Consider the following 18,397-nt stretch of genomic DNA (forward strand, 5'->3'; position numbering starts at 1 on the left):
GAGGAATGTAGCCACCCTAGGATTTTGGGGACTCTGGTAGCCTTACATAAGATGTGTCAACTAAGCTGAATCTAAAGGAGGAGAATCTGCTATAAGCAAAAGAGGGGGGACATTCGTATCATGGGGCAGAAGGAAAAGCATGCGTGTGAGCTCCAGGTGAAGAGCGTTTAGATCCCTAAAAGAATTGAGTGGCAGTCCCTATAGCTTCTAGGTGGTGAACTGATTAGGCACTGAAGCTAGCGACAAATACAGGGACCATGTCATGAAAGGCCTGGTCAGTCATGATAAAAAATATATATATATATATAAAATGTGTATAAGAATTTTATTCAAAAGACTGAGGAGTTTTATCCAAAGGATTAAGAATTTCAAGACAGAATGACATGTTTGAATTTGCATTTTGGAAAAAGCATTCTGCTTTGCAGTGTGTAGGAGGGATTAAAGGAGGGCAGGCAAAAGAGAAAAAGGATCCATTGTAGTCATGTAGGGGAATGATGGTGGTGATTCAGACAAGCATAGGAAGAATGGAGATGAAGAGCAATTGCTGAATTTGAAGGATATTTAGGAGAGGGAATCAATGGGGTTTAGTGATGAATTCGATATAGGGGCCGAATGGGAGAAAAGTAGGTGATACTCAAGTTCTAGCTCGGGGAACCTGGTGAATACTAGAGCCATTACAAGCTTTATGGGATGTAGGCCAAAAAACAGTCTTGGGGCCAAGCAATAAGTCTGTTTGAGGCATAAAAGTTTGAGGGGTCTTTAGGACATTTAAGTAACTATATTTAGAGACAATTTTATGTGTAGAATTGAAACTTCAGAGGGACAACTGTACTAAAGATATAAATTTTGGTATAATATAGATATGTGGAGAATTATAGTATCAATATAATGCTAAAATTTGGATATAACTAAATGTTCAGTACTAAAGAAAGAGATCAACACTGACACACTTGCAATCATTAGAATTAGTTTTATGAGGAGGTAATACCATGAAAAAATGAGATAACATATTACAAATATATGTGTGTTCTATGTATACAAAACCAAAATATTAAGTATACATCTGAAACAGATACTAGAATGAATCATATCAAATTATTAAGAGTATTGGTCTTTGGGAATTTGGTGACAATGGGTAGGAATATTTTTAACATGTATTTGTATTTTTCTATAATTTAGTATAAACCATAATTTTCCATATAAAATATATCATAAAATGTTAACTATATTTTCACTTTTACTATATTGAACTATAGAATGTTTACAAGTTATAAGATCACTATAAAAGATACTTTCCAAGATTTTAGAGGGTAAAATTCTCAATAGGTAATAACACAAAATGTAGTTGTCAATTTAATATTTCATGTTCCACCAAAACAAAATTGACATGATGAATAAACACTGTTCTGGATGTCAGTGCAAAGAGGTTTTTATCCTGTGCCTGTGACTTAGAACTCGCTGACAAGTTGTTTAGCCTCTGAGAGCCTGGATGACTTCTAAGATAGGAGAGTCGGTTTGGATTTTCTCTAAGGTGACCTTCCACCTTATTTTGCCTGTGTCCACATCACATACAAAAAATTCCGTCAAACCATGTTCCAGTCAAATAAGCCTATATTTACATTTTGAGATATGCAGCTAAATGGCCACAGTCTAGGATTTTATGTGACCTGACATCTAATAGGAGTGTATTTCTTTCAAAGAGAATTTAATGTTTGTTCCTTACAGTTTCGTTTTCCCTCTTTTGTTTCTTCTTTTTGTCATAAAATGATTGAAAATCCTTGCTGTATTAGTGTGCAGAACATAAAACATAAAGCTCTTCCTGAAAGGTAATTTTCCAAGAGTGAAAAATATGAGAATGGTGTTTGATTGTTTGGTTTTCTGTCATTCAATGTTGCATTAAAACAACCATTTTTCCATAACTATGAATGGCCTCACTCTTGAAAACTGTCAGTTACAAATGAAAAGCGATAACACTTGGAAAGCAAAACCTTTTTCAAATCCCACTAGGTTTTCAGATGAATTTGAAAATTAGTCAGTGGTACATATTCATACACAAATGTATCCATTGTTGGGGGAGGAATTAAACAATTTATAAACTCCATCTCCATATTCTCAGCAAGATATTCTTTTTTACATTTTAAAATGAATAATTGTTATAAATCTTATAATCTTATTCTTTTTCATTTTTTCCTAAATACATTTATATTTTGTTTTTCCCTGATACGTGGATTTTAATACACTAAAGTTAGAGACCATGAAGTGAAAGCTAGAATTGCCATAGTTTTTGAAGCCTTTTATATTCTTTCACTAAAGCAGAGGAGTGTGTGTGTGTGTGTGTGTGTGTGTGTGTGTTTCCTGGTTATGTGTTTATTCTAGAAACCTAAAAATAGATAAAAAGCTAAAAACTTCATACAAACTTAAACTACTAACATTGCATGACCCAGAGAAAAATACCTGGACTAAATTTGACATCTTACTTCAAAGTCTCTTTGAATAAACTGTTATGGGAACAGGTGTCTCAGGTTAAATCACTGTATGTTTCCATTAGGGGACAAAGCTGTACCTGCCATCATAAGTGGTGTAGAATCTCTGGCTTAGATCCAATTTGAGAGGCCAGTTTTGGAGATGACTTAAGTGAAAGCTAAAATGATGGTTACAAGTTAACAATCAAAGAAAAGCAAAACTTTTCTTTGCGGCCCTCTTGGGACATAAGTCACCTGTGTTAGAGTGGCTGAAAGAATAACTGTCCTGTGTATTAGGACCAGCATGGGTTCTCTCGCATTCAAAGTATGCACAGCTGAACTGGTCTTAGGGCCCATGCTATAAACCAAGACAGCTTTCCTTCTATAATCTGGTGGTTACTCTGTGTCTGCACCTCTGAAAGTTCCCAGTTCAAGGCACACAGAAAGGAGTGATGTTAGAATTGCTAAGGGAAAAACTTTAAACAAATTAAATTTAACCGAGTTGAAATGAGCAAAGAACTGTTCACGAATCAAGCAGTCCTTGAACCAAAATAGGTTTAGAGAGACTCCAGGCTACCACGTGGTCAAAGAAGATTTATGGACAGAAAAGGAAAGTGACGTTTAGAAAACGGAAGTGAAGTTCAGAAACAGCCAGATCAGTTACAGCTCAGTGTTTATCTTATTTGAACACAATGTGAACCATCGGCTTTAGGCATAATTTAAAATATGTCAGGAGGCAACTTTAGTCTAAATTTAACAGACCCACGTAAGACCAATGGTTTAATAAAATCTCAAACTCTTTAAAATGTGCATTCTAATGAAGATGATATTTAGCTCTACCTAACTTTTCAAATTCCTTTCCATGTACCCATGGCACGTAATATTTCAGCCATCCCACATTTCCTAAAATTTCTCTCTTACCTTTTAATCTCTGCACATGGCATGCCCGCTGTTGGACTACCTTCTCCAACTTGCCCAGTTGGTCAGCACATTTATCCAGACTGTGATAAGGGGTAATCTTCCCTGTGATGCCTGCCATAAACCCTCCCAGGGACAGTTAGGCTCTCTCCTCTGTACCCAATGACACTTTGCATATACTTCCAATTTACTGTAGGCATGCTTGTCATAGATTTGTTATTATTTATCTCTGTTTTTAGTCTGTGAGCTCCTGGCAGAAAGTAACTATGTCTTAGTCATCTTTGAATCCCTAGTACCTAGAACATTGTCTAATCTTAGTAGGCATGCACATGTGTCTATTTAAAAAAAAATACATTGAATGTATTAAACTGATAAATTGGAGAATAATGAATGTGCTTTTGTAGAGTCTACTGAAATCTGTAGTTCTTTAAGGAACTAAGAAGGGCTCTTTGATTTCTTTGAATGTGTCTTAAGCGCTGTTTCCCATCTTTCATTCTGCAGGATTTAAGATCTCAATAAAGTCATATCTTATATATAAGATTGGCACAGGTGAAGTGAATGATGCAAACACAATGATATAAAACGTTTCCATTTTTATTACAGGTGAGGAAGAAAGAATAGTTTTCAAGTTAAAAATAAATAAACAAGAAACTTTTATTGGGGCCTAGGGAAAGAGTCTGTGTTTCATAAATTGCATTAAATATTTGGTATGTAAAATTCCGGCTGCTGTTCTGCATTAAATGGGTGAAATGCATCCCCTATCTAATTAAGTAACCATATGGAGACAAGTCACATTTACATAAATGAATGCAGAAAGCCTGGCTCTATTGTATTCTCTTTTAGATTATGTAACTCGGTTTTCCTGCTATGGCTTTCTGCTCTGACTTGCACATTGCTGTGGACCAATACACTCACAGAAAATGAATGGAAGTTAAAGAGCTAATTCTAAGGAGCCTTACTCTATTTACATATTGCAGTGAGAAGGACTCTGGAATATTATGAAATCTCCTATGTTTATTAACTACTTTCCTATTAAAGCCAATAGTTTTGGGACCTGGCCAACAGGAAACCCATTGTGTATTAGCCTGCTTTGCAAGATAGCTATGTGCCTGGTGTACAGTGTAACCATTTCACTGAATGTTTATTGAATAAGTGCTTCACAGCATGTGTTCTGAATTTTTCACCTAACAGAATTTTACTAATGTAGCTACAGGGAGCAAATGATAAAGAAGTGTTATAAGCAACGGTCCATATCACTAGGACTCTGAAATGAAAATGATAATAGCAATCAGAAAATCAAAATATAAATGTTAGGATAATAAGTTTGGGGATGGAAATCATAGGGATGATAATTGTAATTCTTTCCTTTTTATGCTTTTCTTTGTCCACACAGTGATGATGCTGAAGGTTGTGGTCATGGTGCCACATGATATGTATGTAACATTTAACCATTTACTCTATTTTTACATATATTTTAACATCACAAAACAGCAACAGATTTTAGTCATCCATTTTCGTGGATGAGAAAGATGGAACATCAGGGTTAAGTTATTCACCCAAGGTCACAGAGTTAACACAGACCTTGTCAGGTTATTTGATTCTCATGTAAAGTTCTTTAGTTTTAGCAGATTTAGTCTTTGCTTTTTGGTGTGGTCCCTGTTTACACTTTGAAACAAATACCAGTATAGTGAAAAGAAAAGCATACTTTGGAGACAGAAAAGGAGAAAAAAAGTGATATGTATTTCAAAGTAATGTCCTCTGAAGAAAAAAGTATACAAATAATTTAGAACGTCTCAAAATCTCTTGATGCTCAAATTTCACTTAAACAGTAATCCGATGGATCAGGATTTTATGAATTCCAATTTTGGATGACTGTGGGCCCCGGTGTGCCCAATTTCATTACAAATACAACACATCAAATGATAAAATATTGGCAGTTTGTTATGCTTAACCGTAATAGAATGGCAGTGCCTTTCACCCAATTGTTTTTCTTTCTAATGTTCACCATGTCCTTATATTTTAATTGGAATTTTAGTTGTTAAATATTCCTGCTTTAAAAGAAACATTTATTTCTAAATGAAACACAGAAAAATTCTTATTATTTTATTCTCAAACAATTATTCTTTGACTTCTTTATTTCTGACTTTGGTGAGGAGGTCTAGTCAGTTAAATATAGTTGGTAGAACACTAGTTCTCTCAAAAATATTTATTTTCTCAAGGCCTTCTCTGGGAGGGGTTCCTAACACACCCATCCTAACCTGGAATCGCAGTCCAGCTGACAGGTTAACCAAATGATTTTCAAGGTAAATGTCATACTTATTGTAAGTGAAGAAGTGACTCAGAGATAATGTGTGTTTTTGTACCATCTTTTGGTTTTATGAACTGCACACTATTACCCTACGACAGGCATTCACTAAATTAGAGTATCAGACTTATAAAAGTCCATTCCTCTGAAACAAAATGGAATTCTGAGGTGGCTGGAGTCAGAGACCTGCATTCAAGTTCTGAGCCCACCATTTACTGTCTGTGCAGCCTTAGACAAGGCACATAATTAAAGCATCTCCTGAGATGCACCGTGACACCCACCTGGGAGAGTGTCTGTGTCTCTTAAATGACTGAATCCGTGTAGAAGGCTTATTAGCACAATCTATAGTCACTTGGTAAACGGCAGCTCTTATTTTGACTTTCTGCTAACGGAGTTTCCACGTTCCTTAGCCTACCAAGGCTCTTTCCTGAACAGCTGATGCCATTAGGATTTAATTAAGTGAAGCTTGGAGTGCTGGCTTTGTGTAAGAAGGAAGATGCAGTTGTATCGATGAGGAACGTTTTCTGCCACAAATAACAGAAAATCTATCAGTAGCGTTAAATAAGTAGGGATTGTTTAAAAAAAAAAAAGCTGTAATATATTATTTGGGGGTGGATGATCCTGGTGTTAGTTAAAGCTCTCAGTGATGTCTGTGCTGGAACTTCCGGGTTCCTGTTGGACTTTTCCTCCCAAACTTCCCCAGTAAGGCAGGAACAAACAGGAGAAAGGACAGTACCAACCACAGCTATTCTTTCTTTTCTTTTCTTTTCTTTTCTTTCTTCCCTTCCCTTCCCTTCCCTTCCCTTCCCTTCCCTTCCCTTCCCTTCCCTTCCTTCCCCTCCCCTCCCCTCCCCTCCCCTCCCCTCCCCTCCCCTCCCCTCCCCTCCCCTCCCCTCCCCTCCCCTCTCCTCTCCTCTCCTTTCCTTTCCTTTCCTTTCCTTTCCTTTCCACAGTGTATTGCTGTTTTACTCAGGCTGGAGTGCAATGGTGTGATCTTGGTTCACTGCAACCTGCGCCTTCCGGGTACAAGTGATTCTCCAGCCTCAGCCTCCTGAGTAGCTGGGATTACAGGCATGTGCCACCATGCCTGGCTAATTTTTGTATTTTGAGTAGAGATGGGGTTTCACCGTGTTAGCCAGACTGGTCTCAAACTCCTGACCTCAGGTGATCTGCCCACCTCCGCCTCCCAAAGTGCTGGGATTACAGGCATGAGCCACCATGCCTGGTCATACCTATTCTTTATATCAGGGAAATATAAGCTTTCACAGAAGCTTCTGTTTATGACTCATGTGCTAAACCAGTGTCACCTGACCATGCTGACCTGCAAGAAGGTCATCAGAGTCTGTGACTTTTCCAGCCTCTGCTGTGAATGTGGTGTGGAAGGAGGCAGATGGCTGGATCAGTCACCAGCCATTTGTCCTACCAGAATTTAAAACTTCTCGGAATTATAAAGTGGAGTTGTGGCATATGTGTTGAGATTATGAATAAATTTATCTTGAAGGAAAAAAGCATTCATGCAGTCTTGCATAAAACTATTTATTAAAGTAAGTGACCTCTTCCCACCCTGTCCCAAAGAGTAGAGTCTGTCAGCAATTTATAAGCCCCTTAAAAGTTTCCACTTCAGTTCCTGTTCCTGTTCCTCTTTCTTCCCTACCCTTCCCTTTTACTGAAAGAATTGACAATTTCCTGAAGAATTCAGTTCAAAACTACGGGCAGGGCTGAGCATGGTTGGCAAGTATGGGTTGGAGAGGCGGAGAGAGAGGTGAGTCATCGCCCTGTGGGATGAGGAAGGGGTGTCCTCCTGGAGAGGCAGCCTGCTGAGGGGATTAAGCCCTTTTGCTGGAGGGCAGCCACCTACTGGGCAGGGCTTTGCTGCACTAGGAATGAGAGCCTGACCCAATGTAGAACTTGGAGTGTGGGAAGGTAGGGCGGGGTACAGGGATAGGCAGTAACCACTCCCAGCACTTCACTATACAAAGCCAAAAAAAAAAAAAATTAAAGATTCTTATTTTCACCTACCTCATTTGTTAGACGGATGCAAATAAACAGTGATATGTATACAATTATATACCTACAATCCCTCACCTTCCTACTGCCACTCTAATAAATCATTTTCCTTAGTTTCTTATTTTCATGGATCCCAACACTTTTTATATTTATGTAATAATAAAAATGTAATGTTACATTCCACCCTTTTTGTCATCCTCTGAACGTTAACTGATTCTTTTTTCTTTATTTATTTTTGAAACAGGGTCTGTCTCTCTCTGTCACCCAGGCTGGAGTGCCAGTGGTGTGATCTTGACTCACTGCAGCCTCTACCTCCTGAGCTCAAGTGAGCCTCCCACTTCAGCCTCCCAAGTAGCTGGGACTACATGCGTGCACCTAGCTAATTTTTTTATTTTTAAACTTTTTTGTAGAGAAGAGGGTCTCACTGTGTTGTCCAAGCTGTTCTCAAACTTCTGGGCTCAAGAGATCCTCTCGCCTTTGCCTCCCAAAGTGCTGGGATTACAGGCATGAGTTGTTGTGCCTGGCCTGACTGATCCTTAAGGGGGATCCTCGGGTAGCTAGGACATTTACTCTCAGGCTTGTCCATTACACTCTCCTGCTCTGTCTTTCAGATGCAGGCTGAACATGCTGCTTTATCTAAAGGACATTTATTAAAATGGGAGGAGGGGAACCTAATTGCTTTTATATCTCCCTGTGTTTTGTGAGTTGAATGGTTAAAACTTGATCTATTACATGATCTAGTGCCTTTATTTATTCGACATTTATTTATGCCAGATAAATAGACATATTCATGCATTGTTACTAGTAAAGCAAAAATGCACCATTCAGATTGCACGTCTATACCTGTCCGCTCAGCTTACCACTCTAGGTCTGGGTATGTATTGTTTATCAAGTGGCCCTTTTATGAATTGAACAATGAATTGGACAGAACTAAAGCCCCAATGGGAGTGTAAGCAGTTGATGCTCATATAAAATCTTTTAATACTTTTGTCATTTCCTCTAACATATGGATTTACAAAAGCCTGCGGGGACTTGGTATTTGTTGAAGATAGAAATTGGCATAAGCATTCAGTAACAAAACAAATTAATATGTGATTTATTTTATGAAATCCATTTTAAATATAATTAAAATATTTTTTAAAAACCACATCTGAGATTCTACCCCGAAACCCCTCTTACTCCCTGTGACAGATACACATTTTTTCTTACTTTATTGTACTTTTGACATAAACTGTTTGCCCTTACTTTTTAGAATATTTGCTTTACAATTTTTTAATGCTGACAATTACTTGAACGTGAGTTAGCTTTCCCATTGCAAATATATTTCAAGGCTTATAGTCTCTTAAACTATTATGTGAGGCTGTTTTTTCTCCCCTTAAGCTGATGTATTTATTGGGAAAAAAATCTTATTTGGAAGAAGCAAGTTACAGTTACTTTTAATTTGTTCCAGTGGCAAACTGTGCATGTGTGTTCCCAGTTGTTAGGAGCCATTTACTAACTCAGTGTCTTTTATTTTCTTCCTTATACAAAATACCTCTTGAAGTCTGAGCCTTTGTAACCTCTTTTTACTTTTAAGAATTCCTCCTGTAGTTCCTCAACAGAACATTACTCTTTTTTTTTTTTTTTTTTTTCAATTGAGACAGAGTCTTACTCTGTCGCCCAGGCTGGAGTGCAGTAGCATGATCTTGGCTCACTGCAACTTCTGCCTCCCAGGTTCAAGCAATTCTCCTGCCTCAGCCTTTCAAGTAGCTGAGATTACAGGCACGTGCCCTCATGCCTGGATACTATTTTTATTTTTAGTAGAGACAGGGTTTTGCCATGTTGGCCAGGCTGGTCTCAAATTCCTGACCTCAAGTGATCTGCCTTCCTAGGCCTCTCAAAGTGTTGGGATTACAGGCGTGAGCCACCGCGCCCAGTCAGAACAATGCTCCTGTTTTGAATGAATTAGGTTTACCATTGACAATGCTTCCTGATTTGGGTTGTTGACATAAGCATGAATAGTAAGAGGCTCTGGTCACAACTGCATCAATGACATGCAGAAAGCAGGTGAGGTCACAAGATGCACCCCTTTCCCAGACTCTCTTCGGAGAGTTGGATCTGATGGGTGAGTGCATTAGTCAGGGTTCTCTAGAGGGACAGAACTAATAGGATAGATGTATATATAAAGGGGAGTTGCTAAAGGAGTATTGACTCACGATCACAAGGTGGGTGAGGTCCCACAATAGGCCGTCTGCAAGCTGAGGAGCAAGGAAGCCAGTTCAAGTCCCAAAATTGAAGAACTTGGAGTCCGATGTTCAAGGGCAGGAAGCATCCAGCATGGGAGAACAATGTAGGCCAGAAGTCTCAACCAGTCTAGTCTTTCCACATTCTTCTACCTGCTTTTATTCTGGCTATGCTGGCAGCTGATTAGATGGTACCCACCTGGATTGAGGGTGGGTCTGCCTTTCCCAGCCCACTGACTCAAATGTTAATTTGACATTTGTCAACACCCTCACAGACTCACCCAGGAATAATACTTTGCATCCTTCCATCCAATCAAGTTGACACTCCGTATTAACCATCACAGTGAGATTGTTCTTCCTGTGGTTCACTCGGTAGTTTTCCTCCACTTCATCCTAAAGACTGGTTTGGTCTCAATGGGAACAACCATTTCTAGGGCAGTTAATCTTGCTATTGAAATGTTTGCTTTCTTTGGTCTTACAGTAGAATGGCCTTTTGAGGGTACAAGATGCCACTCCTCCTTGTCCTCTCCACTGTGCTCAGCAATCACACCCTCCTGCCTTTGATTTTGTGGCAGTTTCCTGGGACTTAAGTCTTTGCTCACTGTATGAAGAAACAGGGAAGTACAGTTTTCCCTCCTGCACTTCCCTTTTTGTATTGCTTCCTCCATTTCCTAAGGTTAGGGGAGAGTCCAGTTGATTCCTTTCATTTGATCAAATGTAATTATAACTACTGGCTATAAGCTCAGAGCTATTAGTGATTTGTGTTCATTCTCACCAGCGGAACGTTGCTGGGGGCAGAGGGTGGGCCAAAGGCAAGCAAAATGGAATCATCTTCCCTTTGAAGGGGCAGTGAGCTGGTGAGTTATCCAAGATCCAAGACAGATTGCCAGACAATCTCTACCGTTTCATAGGTAAAGAAAGCAGACCATTTGGAATCTTTTGACCATATTTTATGGCTGAGTATCCTCTGTTATCATCCCTGTCACTCACATACATGTGTGGGAGAACAACATCTATTCTCACCATTTTTTCAAAGTTTTGAAGCAGCTTGGGGTTGTCACTAGCCCTTTGAGGTAACCATTCACCAGAGCCTCTCACCTCACAGATGTTTATCTCAGTTGTTTCTGCAAAGACGCTCAGATTCAAAACAGAAATTTGAGGGGTGTCCTATTCATTCTTATGCTTCATCCAATAACACTGAAGCCGTGGCTAGCTAGAGGCACCATATCCTCCTAGTTCAGCTTCTAGAAGATAATTCATCTACACCAGTTCTACAAGCATGCTTTATTAATAAAGTGAAGATTTCTCCAGCACAGAATCTTAGAGCTGGTGCGGGTTTGCCATTGTGTCCTGGTGTATGTACTATCAATGTAGGCTGTGTTCTGATGTCTTTTTTTATTTCACAGGAACTGACAATGGCGAAGCCCTTCCCGAATCCATCCCATCAGCTCCTGGGACACTGCCTCATTTCATAGAGGAGCCAGATGATGCTTATATTATCAAGAGCAACCCTATTGCACTCAGGTGCAAAGCGAGGCCAGCCATGCAGATATTCTTCAAATGCAATGGCGAGTGGGTCCATCAGAACGAGCACGTCTCTGAAGAGCGTCTGGACGAGAGCTCAGGTAGGAGTGTGCAGCATCAGAAGCAGCCGCGGTGACTCTTCAGGTTCTCCTGTGGTTATGTCTCTGGGAAAGACTGGAAATCACCCCCCATTGCCTTGTGTGAATGAGGTCATAGTTACATCACTCCTGGCATATAAGATGCGATCCTTTTCTTCAAATGACCCTACAGCTGCCTTGGTAGTGGTTTCCAATATGATGCAGAGGCATTTTTTTCTTGCTGTAGATAACTTTAAACACCAAATTTTGTATGAAAGTTAATATTATCACTGGAAATAAACCAGGGAGTCGCTGTTTTCATTTGCAGAATTCTGAATATTTTTGAGGACAAATATTAAATCTTGTATCAAACCCCTTGTTAAGCCGCATGATTTGAGTTTCTTTAATCTTCCCTAGATTTTATTCTTTGCACTTTATTCTCCACATTTGGTGGTTTCTGAGTCCCTTTTTTTTTTTTTTTTTTTTTTTGACAACGGTGTAGTGGCAGATCCCAAATTAGATTACCATATCCTAGCAGGATCTCCAATAAGGAAGAATTGTGGGATCATCATTACATTATTAGTAAATTATTGGTGAATTTGGCTGATACGTGGTGATGATGGAAATTATGATTATACTAGCTAATGCATATTGACCACTCACTATATATCAGGCTTTAAGCATTTGACAGACATTATTTATCTTGCTCAGTTTTTTCAACAGTCCCCTGCAGTAGATAATGCTATTATTACCTTCTTATAGACAAGGAAACTAAGGCTCAAAGAGATTAAGTAAAGTGCTTGCCCTGGATGTCAAAGTGAGATAATTTGACTCAAAGCCTTCAAAATGTATACCCTTTTATATTTTAATGTTGACAGAAACAATCTATGCTTTTGAACTTTGCTTTCTCAGACAAGATCCAATCTGATCACACGTTGGATTGTTGATTTTTTTAGATGGTCAACTACTTGACTTGGTCAACTCACTAGATATCAGATTTTTGAATAAGTCAGAAAACGTCAGTATAACTCTGAAGTTTCAAATCAGCCTAATTTATTAACTATATAGCAAAGATATTCTATTAACAAGGTAGGCCTTTCAGAGTATTCAGAGATAGGTAAGAAAATAGCCCACAGGGGTGAACTTTACACATAATGACAGAGATAAGACAAATATGCCCATAAATGCTGTGCAGATGAAGTTAGGATAAATATAAGAAGAGAAGAATATGATTCTATGGAAGATTTGTTTCTTAAATCACATCTAACTAGGACTATCAGTAAAGGTATTCTAGACTTGATAGCGGTTGAAAGGGACATTGATGAATATGTAAGTCAGATGGGCATAACTGATGCTACACCATATGGAGGAGAGAGGAGTTTTAGTGGCCTGAAGGTCACAAAAGTTAGTAAATGAAGAAAGCTTAGTATATGTTCAGCAAAACGTTTGTTTTTTTTGAAATATAAAGTTTATGTACAAGAATAGCAGCCAGTGGCTAGAAAACTCAGTTTAATCAATGGCATGAAAGGCCTCAAATAAGAGTTGGAGTCCTTTACTTAGTTTTATGGGTATTTCGGTTGTGGTGATCAATCATATTGATGTACGGGTATGCAGTGGCTGGAGCTCTGCTTTAAAAAATGAATCTGGAAGAAACGTTGGTAAGCAGAAACCAGAACAAGGGAACTAAGAGACATGGATAATTCAGGTGAGAGAAGGTAAAAACTGGTTCAAGAGTGGGGAGGCTACAGAAATAACAACCAGAATATAAGTAATTGCATTAACAAGGAGAAAAATGTGAGATCATAGTTTTGACAAGCTACATTTGAAGTGCTTATGGTATATAATGAAGGAGATGTAGATTTGGAACTTGATAGAATCAGGAGGTAGAAGAGTAGATTTGAGAATCATTAGGAAAGAATGAAGCCATGTGGGTGGAAGACTTGTTAGAGGGGAAGGGTCAACTAGGTCTACTTGAAAAGGAAGTGGACCTAGAGATATACCTCTTCAGAAGACAGGGGTAGGAGTATCAGCCTCCGGCAAAGAAGTAACCAGGGGAGCCGGGCGCGGTGGCTCACGTCTGTAATCCCAGCACTTTGGGAGGCCAAGGCGGGCGGATCACAAGGTCAGGGGTTCGAGACCAGCCTGGCCAATATGGTGAAACCCTGTCTCTAATAAAAATACAAAAATTAGCCAGGGTTGGTGACGGGTACCTGTAGTCCCAGCTACTCAGGAGGCTGAGGCAGGAGAATTGCTTGAACCCAGGAGGCAGAAGTTGCAGTGAGCCAAGATCGTGCCACTGCACTCCAGCTGGGTGACAGAGCAAGAGTCCCTCTAAAAAAAAAAAAAAAGGAAAAGAAAAAAGAAGTAACCAGGGGATGCTGTGTTCCAAAGCAAAAGGAAAAAGTTATCTCAAAAAGATCTGTAGGTAAAACTCTATCAATAAAGAAAAGGGCCAAGGACTAAACATCTTATTTACATGTAAAGAAAGAGTGCTAATCATTACACAGTTCTGAACTACTGTAGGATTGCAGTAGAAATTCAAAACTCCAAAAAGTAGAGAAACACCTAAAACCCTATAATAATTCCCTATTTATTTCAAATTGGAATTAGTAGGAGGAAGAAAAAAAAAGTGCCCCTTTTAGAGATGTTGTTCTTCAGACCAAAGCATGTGTAGAATCCTAGAATCTAAATGTAAGAACTGGGAAAGAGAGAGCTTAGTGATAATCTAACAGCCCTATTTTATACATTAAAAATGTTAAGATTCAAGAGATACAATGAGTTCATGGCATAGCTGTTTCAGAGACCCAGATCTCCTGATTTCTCCTTCAGATGAATTTCTTCAACACCATGAGCCACCTTCGCCTATAGATTTCTATACTTTTCTCCCAAATCAAAATATTGACAAGTTTTCTTGCTGACATAAGGATGGACTGAAGCACATGGCTCATCATTTTCCATTATGAATCTATTTAGGGTTTCAGTCACCCATGTGTAGCATCCTATACATATATCATTAGAATTTCTTTATTCCTGACCATTTCTTCCATCTTCGTAAAAGCCAATCCTTTAATCTGGGCATGTTTCTGGCACTGTTAGACAAAAGTTTATAGCAAGCAATGATAGACATTTCCAGGATTGTTGATAAAGTTTTAATTTGGAAGGAAGGATTTGGCATGTCGATGGGGAAAATAGAGAACAAATTGAATCTTGGTTTCAGGAACGTCTCTGATCTTGTGCTCCCAAGGCTGGGACCCAGGAGAGACCTAGATGCGGAGGCCTGGTGCTGGGAGAGATTGAGTCAGAGACAACACCAGTCTCACTTACGTTGACATTAAAAATTCAAAGGAGGACACTGGAATTTGGGAGAGGGTAACCAAGGGAATGACATCTACCATATAAGCAAAAGACTACAAAACAATGGCAGAATATGACAGGCTTGTGTCTTTTGCTCAACTAGTACAACTAAAAAGGACTCAAATACCAGTGGCTCACTGGGGCTGTATGTTTTATCATCAGATGTCTCTGTCCTAGATTTTGCCCAGCAATGAACTCAAAATAGCTGAATCCCATTGGGCAAACTCTTCCAAATGAAAGACAGAAAGAATATTGTAAAATGATCAGCCATTTCTTTTACCACTGCTAGAAAAATCTTATATCCCTTCTCATATAAAGACCTCTTGAAGTATTGCAAGCCAATTCAACAGTGCACCCTCTTCTAATTTCACTACATTCTGTTTTGTTATTGCTTCCCATTTTAATTCCCCTAGCATTGCTAGGCAACTCCATGTCATGTGGATAGCGTTTTTGATTACATTCTCTACCTCCGTGTAGAAATCTCCTCCTCTCTACTTCCTTAAAAAAAAAAGAAAGCCAATAAAAGACATATTTCAAAGAAGCTAAGCAAAACAAAAAATTCATAAATGACCAAATCTGAGGATATTATATACCGATTTTTAAAAATATGCTGTTGAGAAAGGATTTAAATTTTAGCAGTTACCTTTTTGTAAAGAACTTAATAAGCACAACTTTTTCTTCCAAGTCATTTTGATTGAATCAATGTGAAAGAAATGTCTCTCCCTAAACAGTTTTCTTCTGTGTAGTTAATGAAAATCACTATCCGCCACACACTGCAATTATGTTTCCTAAGCTCTGTATTAATAGTAGAATTGTGGAAACAAGAACAAGATGACTGGAGATATTATACCCGAAAACAATACCTAAATGCAATTTAAGTTGTAAACAAAATGGCCTCGGGTATTGAAAAATAGATGCATTACCTCCTTGGGTTCTCCAAGGCACAGCTGGGAAATAGGACTTGACTACCTTTACAGACTTAATGGCTTTTGACTGGATTCGTAAAATAATGCCTGCCAGTCTAATAGGAGTGAATGACACTGAGAAGCCAAGGATGGTGGGACCACATTTGACCAGAGAGACTGAGGGAACTGTCCCTGTTTTTTTAAGTCCTGTCTAAAGTAACTCCTTACATCTCTTTGGACAATGTATTCTCCATTTCTGAAATTCTAGAGAAATTTGATAATTCTTTTTACTTATAGGCATTCTGTCTTCACAGAACTAATGGGAAATGCACAGGACCTGGGAGTGTTTGGAGGAGACGCAGAATCTTTTGTGTTCCTAAATTGGAAGCAATAAGTCCTTTCAGTTGTTAAAGGCTGCAAACTGCCTTTGGTCTTTCTGGTAATATGGCCCTGTCATCTAACAGTTCAAATAAGAAGAAAAAAGATTGTGTGTTTTCATGCAATTTAGCTTGGAAAACCCAGAACTAGAGTTCTTTCCTGCAAAAAGTACAATTTATGTGACATGAGTTACTGTGTTTGCACAGACAAGGCTATACCTCTTAGTAATGTACACTTGCAGTTCTCTGCACTAGCCAAGGGATCCTCTTTCATTTGTTCTGCCTCATTTCATTTGGAAATATGGGAACTCGTCTTCCTTGTGTTGTTCTTCTGTTAACATCTGGAAGCTCAGAGTTGAGAAGTAATCTCAATCCAGGAATTGTGCCCCTGTGAAAAGGATGGCGTATGCAGTATCGCAGAAATTAAGAGTTTTAATCTAACAGGGAGACACACGTATATCATACACACAATAGTAAACAACCACAAACCAAATGTATCTTGGCAATCAAGGTTATGTGGCCTGTGGGGAGCTGGAGTTATCGATAAGCTAAACCACTTCTTTATTGCTCAATAAAAATAGGAATTCTCTTAACAACACGCCGTGGCTCTTCTCTTATCCACCTCAGAGATATTGAATTCTAATGAGTGAAATAATGTGTATTCCAGTGTGTTATGGGAAAGTCTCAATTCCAGTAAACCAATATTTTTCTTTTTAAAGAATTTCATTTCAGGGACCTCATTGTGTGTGATTTCCTTTTTAAACAACTGGAGTCACTCTCTGGGGATAAAAGATTAATGGATTATGTTAAGAAAAGGGTGAAGAATAGAAATAAAAATGTATTAAATCTTAAAAGTTTATATCTTAGAATGTTGCTATGCTGGTGATGGGGATTTGAATATAGTATCTTCCAGAAAACCATTAATTTGAAAGTATCTTCAATGATTCACAAATCATTAAAGTACATTTGGGAAGCATATATTTTAGGCCACATAACACAGAAATAATCTCTCAAGTGTTTTATTGACAGTTTGTGGGTTTCAAACTCACTTTTATGGAAGCCTTCTCCCTCCCCACCTTAGATTTCATCTGGTTCATCACTGTACTTCTCAGAGAAGACTGACATATTCTTAAAAGGTTTTCAGGAAAATGTTATGAATTCCCTACATAAACTGGTAGAGTATGAAGGCCTTGTTTCCTATAGCTAATTTAACTTTTCCTACGAAAGGGAAATAAGAAGATTGTTTACTCTCATCCATCCTTAGCAGTGATAGAAATCAGCTAATCACATTATATAATTTAATAATGTCTGATATCGACCATACATCTGTCTCAAGGCCTAAATTCTTGACCAGTCTCTTCAGTTCACACATTAAGAAGTGTGCACATTGATTTAAAATACGAATTATAGGCTGGGCACGGTTGCTCATGCCTGTAATCCCAGCACTTTGGGAGGCCAAGGCAGGCGGATCACAAGGTCAAGAGTTCAAGACCAGCCTGGCCAACATGGTGAAACCCTGTCTCTACTAAAAATACAAAAATTAGCTGGCTGTGGTGGCACGCACCTGTAGTCCCAGCTACTTGGGAGGCTGAGGCAGGAGAATCACTTGAATCCGAAAGGTAGAGGTTGCAGTGAGCTGAGATCGCACCACTTGCACTCCAGCCTGCCAACAGAGCAAGACTCCGTCTCAAAAAAATACAAAATAACCAAATAATTGTAAAGATCTCTAAAAAACAACACACACACACACACAGAGAGAGAGAGAGAGAGAGAGAGAGAAACCTGAGGTTAGCCTAATGGTTAAGAACATGGGTTTTGGTGTAGAGGAAGCAATGTTTGAAATCAGGCTCTCCATTTACCTACTTTTTCAGGTGGATGTGGAATTGAGCTTCCTTTCTCCTTGGTTCCTCCGTGTGTAAAATGGCAGTGATAATTGTATCCACCATCACATAGCACCTAATACATGTGACATGCTTAGCCCAGGGGCTAGCGTACAGCAAATGCTCAGTCAAGACTATCCCTCAAAATGATGAATAATAAAATAGCTATTTTATTCTTCTTTTTGAATGAGAAGTGTCTGGTGGTTATGATTCAAAAAACAAATATATAATCACAGAGTTTTGCATTCTGAGAACATAACAGGGCTAATATTGACAGGTAAATATTTGCCCTTTCTAGAGTAACATTGCCTTACTTGCATGTGATTCAATCATTCAGGTCGCATTGTGTGTCTATGTTACCCTGAG

General features: G+C 38.7%; 1 protein-coding gene across 11 annotated transcripts in view; it reads left to right on the forward strand.

Annotated features, from left to right (window-relative positions):
• The window catches only part of UNC5D (unc-5 netrin receptor D), a 564,646-nt gene that overhangs the window by 302,863 nt on the left and 243,386 nt on the right, over positions 1-18,397 (forward strand). For 10 of the 11 annotated variants that reach the window (XM_055295940.2, XM_055295946.2, XM_055295942.2 and 7 more), the window contains one exon: positions 11,321-11,539. In XM_055295940.2, the coding sequence (XP_055151915.1) occupies positions 11,321-11,539 (219 nt within the window). Of the gene's footprint in view, positions 1-6,300; positions 6,388-7,936; positions 7,938-11,320; positions 11,540-18,397 lie in introns of those variants that run through there. The other variant, XM_055295943.2, reaches the window with a different exon arrangement.

This window comes from Symphalangus syndactylus, chromosome 10 (assembly GCF_028878055.3).
Source record: "Symphalangus syndactylus isolate Jambi chromosome 10, NHGRI_mSymSyn1-v2.1_pri, whole genome shotgun sequence".
In the NCBI taxonomy this organism is placed as follows: Eukaryota; Metazoa; Chordata; class Mammalia; order Primates; family Hylobatidae; genus Symphalangus; species Symphalangus syndactylus.